This window comes from Pinus tabuliformis, chromosome 9 (assembly GCF_031772625.1).
Source record: "Pinus tabuliformis cultivar Carrire ecotype Pingquan chromosome 9, CPIR1, whole genome shotgun sequence".
NCBI lineage: Eukaryota > Viridiplantae > Streptophyta > Pinopsida > Pinales > Pinaceae > Pinus > Pinus tabuliformis.
The window spans coordinates 10,871,271-10,883,275 of record NC_142307.1 but is presented as its reverse complement, the minus strand read 5'-3'; the positions used below and the strand labels follow the sequence as shown (position 1 = coordinate 10,883,275).

The following is a 12,005-nucleotide window of genomic DNA, read 5'->3' as shown; positions in this document are numbered from 1 at the left end:
GCAGCTAAGCATATCCTAAGATATTTGCATAGAACCATACATCACTGCCTCTAGTATATTGGTAATGAAATTGTTAAAATTGGCAAGTAGGGCCAAACTCCATGTGGGTCATCTTATTTATGGCAGCTGATATTTTTCTTGGATCCCTCTCATCGAAAGGTGTAGGATTGATCTAAAGATCATCTGATTCCGATAAGTATTCATGGAGTTATGAATTTATTTGTGTTATAAGACAATTCGTCAAGGTCAGCTAGCAACCAAATAAATACCCACATGTGCTCAACATTTTAGTATAAAAGAAGATGACTTGAGAGTCATTTCTCATACACACTTCTATCTTGATTTCTCTCCACTTGTCTTGGGTTTTAGTGGCAGAGAAATCTAGGAGTGGAAGCCCTAGACGTTGGAGGAAAGAAGACTAAGGGAGTTGCCCTAAAGGAGATGCCCTAGCCCTAGACACTATCAAAGGAGAGGCCCTAACGCTGCCCTAAACGCAGTCTACGAGCAGCCCTAAACGCTGTCAGAAGGCAGCCCTAGACGCAGTCTAAGAGAGGCCCTAACACTGCCCTAAATGCAGTCTAAGAGCATCCCTAAACGCTGTCAAAAGGCATCCCTAGACACAGTCTAAGAGAGGCCCTAACGCTGCCCTAAACGCAGTCTAAGAGCAACCCTATACGCTGTCCAAAAGGCAGCCCTAAACGTAGTCTAAGAGCAGCCCTAAACGTAGTCTAAGAGCAGCCCTAAACGTTGTCTAAAGGGCAGCCCTAAACGCTGTCTAAAGGCAGCCCTAATGCAGTCTAAAGGGAGCCCTAACGCTAACCTACGATGCCCTAGGTGCGGCCTGATACAACTGAAAAGGTGGATTGTAGGTGACCCTCAAAACAGGGACAGCATGAGAGTTTGAGGACTCAAACATGCCCAGGACAGCAATGCTAATAAATGGGACAGCTGGGCTACATGGTGCTGCTAAGACACATGGGACAGCAGTGGGTATGGCAAGGTTAAGAGGACAGTAGCAAGGGGACAGCAGCATATAGTACAGCAAGCATATAGTGCACAATGGGACAGCAATGGTACAATGGTACAGCAATGTGACAACAAGGTACATGGTGCTGCAAACTCATTAGACAACACAATGATGGGACAGCACAATGATTAGGACAACTATGACATTGTGCAGCAGTGGCACAATAGGACAGCAGCAACAGCAAGTACATAGTAGTATGGTACATGGGACAGCAACAACAACAAGGTGCAACAAGCATAGTGCTGCAAGCACATTGGGACAGCAGTATGGTACTTGGTGCAGCAAGGACACAAAGCAGCAATGGTGCAACGAGCACATGGGTGACAGCGTGGTGCAAAAATGGTGCAGCAAGCACATGGGTGACAGCATGGTGCAGCAATGGCACAAGGTACAACAGCATTAAACATTGGGACAGCAATGCAGCATAAGGTGCAGCAGTATGATGTGTACAGCATGGTCATAAGGTCCAGCATTGTGATGATGTGTGCAGCATGGTGCAGCACGGTGAGGTGCAGCATGATGATGAGATGCAACACAATGATAGGTGAAGGAGTCACCTTGGAGAATCAATTGAAGCAGTATGTCTTCAACTGATCTCATGTATCATCTTCTTAGAGATGATCTATGCTCTTATCTAGATAAGTCAAAGTGTTGACTTTTATTGTAAATGTACTATCTCTCTCTCTGCTAAACTATTGAAGAACATATAAGAAGAATTGATCAAGGGTTTCCCCACATCGGGGTTTGTCCCTAGCTAGCGCCACATCTTGTGTCCTCTTATCTTGGCTTGTCTTCTGCGATTTATGTTTATGTTCTATCTGCAGTTTACTTTAATGCTAATGTGATTGCTAATCTGGAAAAGATATTGTGCTAACTATGAAAATTGAAATAAATTGCTCTAAGCATAGAACATATCTAAAATTAACAGAAATCCAACTCATGGGATATACAGATTCAAATTGGGGTGGCAGTGAGACAAATGAAAGAAGCACAACAGGTGGATGCTTCAGCCTAGGATCTTCCATGATCTAATGGATGAGCAAAAAGCAAGATACAGTTGCTTTGAGTAGTGTTGAAGCTGAATATGTTGATGCAGGCGAAGTCTGTCAGGAAGCAGTTTGGCTCAGGAACTTATTATCAAACTTGTTTGAAGGACTGCTTAGCCCTACACGAATACATTGTGATGATGAAAGTTGCATCAGAATGACAGAAGACCTGGTGTTTCATGCTAGGATGAAGCATATAAATAATAAGTACCACCACGTCAGAAGCTTGGTGCGAGATGGGGTCGTGGAGCTGCACTATCTACCTAAAGATGAACACATAGCAGATATTCTAACTAAAGCATTACCAAACAAGAAGCTTAAACACCTGAGAGGTAAGCTTGGTTTGGTAGACATCTCCTCCCTAACTGAGAGGGATATCTACCTAAAGATGAACACGTAGCAGATATTCTAACTAAAGCGTTACCAAACAAGAAGCTTAAATACCTGAGAGGTAAGCTTGGTTTGGTAGACATCTCCTCCCTAATTGAGAGGGAGTGATGTTGTATAGTTATTGTTTTTATGGGTCATGCACTAGACCAAGACCAATAGTCGTAAGTCTTAGTGAAGGCCATACAGAAAGAATGGAGTCTAGAGAATTGGATAAGCATCTGAGATTGGAACTTCTTATGGATTGTAAAATCCATGAAAAGAAGTTATTGACCGATACTCTTTGACGATTCAAGATTGGAAATCCAATATACGAATAGTCCTAAAAGGACATACCCAGTGAACATCTGGATGGGGTATGTGCCTTGAGGTAGTGTGGAAACTCACGTAAAGCCTCCCAGCATAATGCTCTCGAATGAAGATGAGTTTGTCTAGTTAAGGCCTTCAAGGACAATGTTGGTAAAGATGGGTTACCAATCCCACTCTTCTTATGAGAATGCTTCAAGAATGAGATTCCTTGTACCATGTGATGGGACTATGAATACCTTCCTAGTTAAGAGAGAGTGTTGGAAATTGTAACTAGGTTTGGTCTTCATAATGACCTATTTGTAATCATGACATTGTATACTTTGTATAAAGAAAGAAAAGAAAATGATTTTATTTTATGTAAAACATGGGTTTCATGCTCAAGTCTAGGTCAAAAGCATGTTCTTCGTGCTTCTATGTCTTTTTAGGACAAAGAAGAACTTATGTCATGTGTTATAGTCCCATTTGGACTCATTGTAACCAAAGAAAATATTTATTTTGTCAAGAAAAATCCATTTATGCCTCCAAGACAAAGTTGGCCCCAGTAAAGGTCAAGTCGACCTAAGGGATGGATATTCGACCCCTCAAGAATGTTATATATACAAGGAGCTCAACCTCATTTGAGACACACATCTCTCATAAGTTCGATCTGCAATAGCAAAGGAGGAAAAGAGTTGGAAAGGACAAAGGAAAGAAGTTGAAGTGTCTTGGGATCATCTCTCTCTCCACACGTGCGAAGTTAGGGTTTTGTTGTTGCCAGTTGTAGAGGGTCGAAATTGCAAGGCTCAAATGCTGAGGTGTAGTTGCAGGGCCGAAAATCTGGGACGAAGTTGCAGTAGGTCGATGTTTGGAAGTTGCCTTGAAGAAGACTTTGTTGGGGGTCTAACTTGGTGCTTGGGTAGATCTTGGGCTTTCGCCTTTGGGTCTCGGAAGTCTCGTTGTAAGAAGATTCAATTAGAAGAGAAGCTTTCTTTCTGGGTTTTCCCCTTGGACGGGTTTTGCCCTGGCTTGGAGCCTATATCTTGTGTACTTTGTCTTGCTGTGATCTTCATTGTTTTGGTAATTGCTTGATGAACAAGATCTAATAAAGTAATAAAAGGCCAACACATATCACAAGTAATTATCAAGTAAAGGAAAATCATCTATAATACATAAGTTTCCTAATTTTCCAACACCACAAATGGCCCATCACGTACACTCTGCATATCATCCTATGACTCATGCCCCACCATACGCTACTCATGTTGAATCACCACAGGTGACTCATCTCCTTGAATGTCTCCCATGGGATCTATCGACTGCTCATCAAACGCCTCTATCAAACGTGGTTTCACATCTAGGTTGTTGTCAACACCACCACCTCTCTGCTCCTGCTCCTCAGAGGTATCCTCGTAAAAACTGATGGAGCCTACTATAGATGAAGAACGCTCATCCGGAAAGTCAGGAGGAATCTCCACCTGATCTCCCTCTGTCATCTCCTTTGTGTTACTCAAGCATGAGTGGTTAGGCCCCCAAGTTTCCTTGCAAATGAAGCAAAGACCCTTCCTTCTTAGCTCATTCCTGCTACATGTTTGGATCTTTGTATCCTGCATCGTCGTCAACTCCTCCTGGGTTAGCTGCCTTTTGAAGAATCTCATGTTTTGCTCAACCACCCCTTTGGCTAGCTCATAGGCAGCTGGTGAGGCAACCTATGTCTTCCTTCAAATGGCCAACAATTTTGTCCACAGCTGTTTGCAAATGACATCACCTTCATCTAGTAATGAAGATAAGATATCTTGCATGTTGGCTTTTACCTCCTCAGGGTGATGCTCTCTGATGTTGGTGAAGAAGAATTGGCACATCTGAAGGATCAGATCATCCTGCTCTAGATCAAGCATGACTACATAGGATCTGATTTTGGCCATGGTGTCTAGGATCACAAGCCTTCTATCAAAGTTTGAGCTTTGGGTGTCATGCAGTCCTGAAAAACACTCTACAATCAGTTGGAAGACCCTCTTCATGATGTCATCATTGTAAGGAGGAAAGGGTGCTGCTATCCTCGGAATATCACTGAAACAAGAGGAGATTACAAGCTGGACTCTTTCACCCAGATGCTCCAAGAATCTAGCTTGTACCAATGCAAGTATAGCTGGCTCCAAAGCCCAATTCAAATTCCGATCTGATTGGCCCACCTTGGAAAGATAGCACTCCAGCTTTTCCAATGTGGGAAGGTCATCTTCTGATCTGCTAGTCTTTAAGTCCAACCCAAGTGCATAAAGCCAATTTCCCACTTCTTTTTCCTTTTGTAAGTCCCTCTGCTGCTTCAGCATTAACATATTATGGACCTTTCTGGAAAAAGGTCTGTTGTTCTGTCTTTCTTTTGGCTAAGCTGAAGAGGTACTGTTGCTAGAAGGTTTTAGTTGTTAATCAAGCTTATGGAGGATGCCCTTGAGGGTTTCTAAGGACCTTTCAAGGTCCATGTTAGAATCGTACCTCTATTTTGCTAGCATATTGCTATGTAATATTACCACCAGAAATTGTCACTGGGTTTTTCTGAGTTTCATCCCACAAATTCACTCCTGTGTTTAATGAGTTCAGTGTATTGTTCTTCCAGCAAAAGTACAGGTAGTACTAAGACTGTAGGTTTGTTGTATGTCAATATGGGCAATTATATCCTGTGCTCAGAAAATGAAAATAAACTTCAACCCAATAATATTTGCAAACAGCTACTTCAAGAGCGAAATGATAACATATTCTGGGCATCAACAATATACTGGGAAACATTCATCTATCTTCAAGAATTCACAGCATAAGGATAGAACCTGATAAAGTGTGAGAGTATATTCAAGGTTCCTTTCCAGCAGAGCGTTGGCACACCTCCGATATTACTCCTGAGAAAATGACCGTCAATGGCAGTCCACATACACACCTCAGTCACAGAAGAAAACTCGCACTAGGGTAGTGGATAGGCTGTAGACATTACTCGATTTATTCAGCAGAAAAAGCTCGTGGTACTCAGGTACAAACTTGGTTTGTCACAACCATATGGACTCGTCCTGTAAAATCCACTCCTTAAGAATACCTCTGTTCTACTATACATTTCCGAGTTTTATGGGTCCAGTCTTTTTGGGATTATGTCCAACATATCACACATTCACTGATGTAGGTGAATTATATTTATTGGAGCTAATTATAAACATACTTTCACACGTGTACGAGAAATCCAGCACTTAACGACCAACTGATATTTTATTCAGAATTCAGAAATATGACAAAATAGTGATAAAATTTCATAATATTGATTCGCTGGACATGACATAGTCTCCATTCTCAAAATGATAAGAAATACATAACAGAGAAATACAAGGGAACCTGGCATATGAGTGGCAAGGTGACTTCCAGAATTTTTGACCCGCTCCAAGGGAACTTCCAGCAGTGCAATCTCCAGGTGGCCGAACCCAACGATAATGCGTGTTATCTCCACTGATACGGTCTCCAAATGAACACTGCAAACACACAAAGCCAGCAAGGATATATGTGGAGCCTTAGACTGATATGCAGGGTCTCTTCATGTCCACTTCTTGATCCTAACTCGACCCACAGAGATGAATAACCTTTCCTCAGTGGCCACGCTCAAGCACTGAATGGTACACGGCCCAGGCAAACAACAGTATCGGCCCTTTGCAAAGAGGTAATGCGCAGCTCCAGGACAGTGTCTGGAAAACAGGTGGATACTCGGCCTCCAGATGCGTTGCTCCTTTGGCAATAGAGTGCTCGGCCTCCACGAGATAATTATTGGCCACAGCCTTCTTCCGCCAAAATTATGGTTCGCCTCAGTAAAATAATTAGGCCTCAAGATACATTCGATCACCCAGATTTATGAATTATGTTATGGCCGCTGAGAATGCCACAATTTTGGCTCCTGTGATCCCACCAATCCAGCTTTCAGAAAAGATAATCGTCCCCAGAAATACAAGGCGTATTAGGCTCCTTGATACTGGCCTTCCAATAAGGTGGCAGATCGATCTCGGGCTCACAGGATGCTTCTTGCTGCTTCTCAGCTTCTTTAAAAACTCGAACTCTGTCACATAAATTTTATGATGCTCTCCGCCTTTCCAAAATAAATACTGTCGATCGATCCCACAGTTCGGTTGGGCTCCGAAGAAAATAAAAATAAATCGACGTCAAATGGAATATGTCAATGTGCTTCGATCCCCAGATTTTACTTACGGAAAAATAATTTGAATGAAGGGATCCACGAGACCAAGGACCTAGAACTTTATTGAATCACAACTTTACACTTTTCTCTAAATCTACTTTCTTGTCATGAATCTTGATAAAAAAGTTCAAGTCTCGTTTCCTCAAACAACTTGCAGAAACAAATCACTTTGAGACTGATTACAAATATCTTTATAAGTCGGACAATTCATCATGTAGTGCCATTTTGTTTCAACCTCACATTTCCTACGAAAGGTATATATTATTTCTTTCTATTATTCTTTTGGAATTGTCCATTTAAGTGTTTCACATTTGAGATGATGAGGCCCAGTCCTCGATTGTGTTATTAATATTCTAGTCTTTTCCGTGATTTTGGCACCTAAATATATCTTTTCATCATGAGACCATGTGGGGTTGAAATCTTTGACATATAGAGATTTTTTTTGACCAATCTATTTTTCTCACATGGTAGTCTTCAATTTTTCAAGCAACCATTTTTTAACTTCCTCTTTAGAGTTAGGACAATCCTGGGACTTAATGCCCCACTTACTATTGAACCTCAAAAATGTTTCTTTTTTACAACTCTTTTTCACTCCATTCCTCCTTTTTTGACCTTCTCAACTCCAATTTGGGTATCAGTTTACAAGGTTGATAGCTTAACAAGTACATAATTATCTTCTATTTCATAAATATCATTTGTCTTTATTATTTAACTCAATATTTACTTGAGCTATTGAATTACAGCGATTCTGCAGCTGATGTATGTTTCTACAGCTAAGTCCAATGTTCAATGGGTTGTGAAGCTTCAGTCGAAGAACAGGGCATATGGGCAGATGGAAATTAGCTGGTACAACGATTTGTTTCTACTTTCATAGCGTGGATTGATAAAGAAGACACCCAAGCAACTCGGTCAAAGCAAAAGTCAACCACCGTAGAAGGCGAACTAGGCGAGCGAAATGCAGATTTTTAGCCTCATGAATTGTTGCGTTGATAGCAAATCATGAGTAAATCACGATATCTCATCTTTCAAAGTTAATTATAGCTAATGTCGATTAAGCATCAGGCGTCATACTCTGAAACGTTTAATGTAAGAAGTTTTATAAATATGTCTCTCGGCATAGTGAACGCAGACTTGGATTTTATTTTGTATACACTCTATTTTAAATACAAACTCTCTTTTCATTCCATTTCTTTTATTGTGCGATCTTGATGCGTGATTAATCATCTGGTGAAGACATTATAGTGATACCTGCTTCTCATAGGAGGGCCCCCTCAAGATAGTAAGGTTCTTTTATTTGCAGTTAGTATTTCATTATATGTTTCCTGTAGGATTTTTGTTTGTTCATTTAATCGCTTAAGTTTTGATTTTTGAATATAAGTTTAAGATTGTTTTGCAATAGGTTTATCTAATCATTTCATTGTTGAAGTGAAGTGAGATCTCTGGTGCACATGGTCAAAGTATAAGTTAACATAGATTAGAAGCATAGCTTTACATTGCAATGATATAAATAGAATTTTCATTTGCAGAGTTAATCTTTCTTTCTCTTAAAGTAGATTTATTTATAGTGTGATTTTATTTCAAGTGTGATTTCCATTCAAGCAAGTGTGATTTTATTTATAAGCAAGAGTGATTTCATTTTAAGGCAAGTGTGTGTATGATTTTATTTCAAGCAAAGTATAAGTGTGATTTTATTTTTGAGTGTGAAGTTTGTTTCAAAAAGAGTGTGATCTTTCTGTTAAGCAAGAGAAATAGAATTGATTCCATTTTTATGAGTGATTTATTTACTTATATAGTTGTAAAGAAACATGTGCATTTTGATATCTCAAATTAACTTAGGAATTGTGTGAGTGACAAAGACTCCTAGCACATACAGTGCACATACATTTCATCAGTTTACTAGTCATGGTTGATAATTCATGTAAGTAATTTAACATTGATTAAATTACCAAACATTTTGGCGTTGTTGTCGGAGAAGCGTATATAGGAGTCTTTGTCTTTTTATTTTCATTAAAAAAATTATATGCATAGGGAAAGATATTCTAGAGGTAGATTTGTAGGTAGAGGTAGGAATTTGATTCCAACATCATCACTTACTCCACCACAACCTCGTAGTGCCACACCATCCACCCAAACTCATATTCCATCAATTGCAGGCATACATAGACTTCCTGAGGTACTTAGATCTGAAATCCAACCTAAAAATTCACCAACTTCCTCTACTGAAGCCATAGTAGAAGAAGTTGCTTATTTAGATGAAGAAACTTTGAAAGCTCTCTTACTAAAATCTATCATAGATGAGTGGATAGATATTCTCAATTTGATGGGTAAAGGAGATATTTCTCAATTATCATTTAGAGATATTTGTGAGTTATGCATACACATTTCAAGAGGAAAGGCAAGAACTGGGAAAAATCCAAGAGATTATGTTATGTCTAGGATTAATAAATTTGCAACTGGGACAGTAAGTAGGGATGAAATAGACAATTTGCTTGACAACTTTAAAACAGATATTTTGGGGAGTCTTAGTGAACAAATAGATACCCTTAAAGTACAAAACAAGAAAAAGGCTGAAAATGATGCATTATCTATCTTTTCTCCAAAATGTAGAAAGAAGCATGCCTTGAGAGAATGCCCTCTTGACTTAAAAAGTCTAGAACCCTGTGCTATATGTGTAGAAAATCATGATACAAAGGAATTTCCTTCAATATTGGGTCTTAAAGTTGTTTATCCAAAGGAAGTAATGCCAAATCAAGTAGAACCTCTTTCTTTTATTTCCAAGAGACCATGGAAAAATCCACAATCGAATATGACCCAAGGTTTCAACACTCAAACATATGCACAACCATCACAAAGTAATTGGACTGCACCCATGCCTTGGCAACCTTGGCCTCAACCTTCGCAAGTACCCTCAATATCCTCAATTTCAACAACCTTACCTTGTTTTTCCACCCCAATATTTTCATCAACCTGTTCAACCCTCTCAACCTCAAAATCAAAACCCACAAATTTCATTACCATTTCCACAAAAGCCAAATCAGCTACCTGCTCAGCCACTTCCAAACCCAAATAATAAAAATTCACAGCCTGTTTACAATATGGAAGGACAAAATTTCCAAACTTACATGATAACTCCATTAGATCTAAACAATGTCCAATTTAGATCTGGTCGAGTATTGGAAAAGAAGTCACCATCTATTGTTATCCAGGAGTCTAAAAAGGATAACCTCTCTGAGAAAGAGACATCTCTTCATCAAGAGGAAAATTCTAAAAAACAAACCACCCCTGCACATTCTAATGATACTCCAATAAACTCAACTCCCATCATAGAACAACCTTCAGTTTCTGTTCAAAACCGACCTTTCCCTGAAAGATTGAAAATTGATAAAGGGGTAGAAAAATAGATTGTGTTGCATGATTATGATATGATAGACGAACTGAAGAATGTTTGCATAAAAAATCCTTTATTACAAGCTATCAAAGAAATACCAATATTTGCAAAGACAATCAAGGAGTTGAGTATTAAAAGACCAGGAAGAAAAAAGAAAAGAAGTTAAAAGAATTCAATTAGTTGGGAAAATTGCAGATATCATGATTAGAAAAACAATAATTCAGAAATATCTTGATCCATGAAGTCCCATTGTGAAAACACACATCAATGGTGTCGAAAACCCAAACACATTGACTGATTTAGGAGCAGCGATAAACATCATGAGTAAACAAACTATGAATCAATTGAAACTTCCTAATCTTCAATATGCACATATATTATTGCAATTAGCAGATAGATCTGTTATCAAACCTGACAGTGTGTTAGAAGATATATTTGTATCCTTAATTCTTGGGAATATCTTGTTGACTTTATGATCTTGACACCCAAGAATAATTTAGAAGGACACCCATTGATTCTAGGAAGACCATAGTTAGCTACAACTGATGCTTTTACAAGTTGTAGATCCGGTGATATGTTTATCTCTGACGGAAGCTCAATAAAGAAATTCACATTATATCATCTTGCAAAAACAACAATAGAAGTAGAAATTGAAGAATGGACAGATGATAATATTGATATACGACCAATATTTGCTACTTCACAAATAGATGAAGAAGACCAGATTTTAAATTTAATGGAAAATAATGAATCTTCATCATATTGTGAATATAGTCAAAGTTTTCAAGAACAATGTAGTATTGAATATCTATCATCTCGTCAAATGTTTTTACATTCTATGGAGAAATTTGGCAATTCTTTAATAGAAAATTTTCCAGGGAAAACTTTGAATATTAATGATAATCTAGAAGAATCTCAAAAGAAAGAATTAATAAAGATGTTCCCAGAACACTCCTCTGCTTATGCATGAGAATACATTGATATGAAAGGAATTGATCTTAACACTTGTATGCATCATATCTATATTGAATAAAATGCTAGACTAGTTTGACAACCCCAAAGGAGAATGAATCCAAATATAAGGGAAATTGTTAAAGAGGAATTACAAAAATTGTTAATTGTGAATTTCATTTATCCAATATCAGACAACCAATGGATTTCACCATTGGTAATTGTTTCGAAAAAGAATGGAAAATTGAGAGTGTGCATTAATTATAGGGAATTGAATAAAGCTACTTTAAAAGATCATTTTTCACTTCCTTTTATAGATCAAGTCTTATATACATTGGTAGGGAAAAAGTATTTTTCGTTCTTGCATGGTTTTAGTGGATATAACCAGATCCAAGTAGCTCCAAAAGATCAATATAAAACTACTTTTACCTGTCCATGGGGAACCTATGCTTACCAAGTACTTCCTTTTGGGTTATGTAATGCACCTGCAACATTCAAAAGGGCAATTTTAGGCATTTTTTCTAATCTAGTTCATGATTATGTAGAAGTTTATGTTGAAAATGGCAACAAGAAATGCTGAAAATAGAAATGCTATAAATAACATCTCAGGTACCAGTGTTGGATATAGCAACAAGGAATGTAAAAATGGAAATGCTAAAAATAGCATTGCCATAAATAGTATTTCGAGATAGATTCCAATTT

General features: G+C 38.4%; 1 protein-coding gene across 2 annotated transcripts in view; it reads right to left on the bottom strand.

The window, feature by feature from the left end:
- The window catches only part of LOC149146867 (transcription initiation factor TFIID subunit 4b-like), a 377,947-nt gene extending 370,837 nt beyond the window's left edge, over positions 1 to 7,110 (bottom strand). Inside the window, exon 1 of one of the 2 annotated variants that reach the window (XM_089439051.1) lies at positions 6,118 to 7,110. In XM_089439051.1, the coding sequence (XP_089295177.1) occupies positions 6,118 to 6,124 (7 nt within the window). In that variant the 5' untranslated portion in view covers positions 6,125 to 7,110. The remainder of the gene's footprint in view (positions 1 to 6,117) is intronic. The other variant, XM_089439052.1, reaches the window with a different exon arrangement.
- Between the last annotated feature and the right edge of the window lie 4,895 nt (positions 7,111 to 12,005).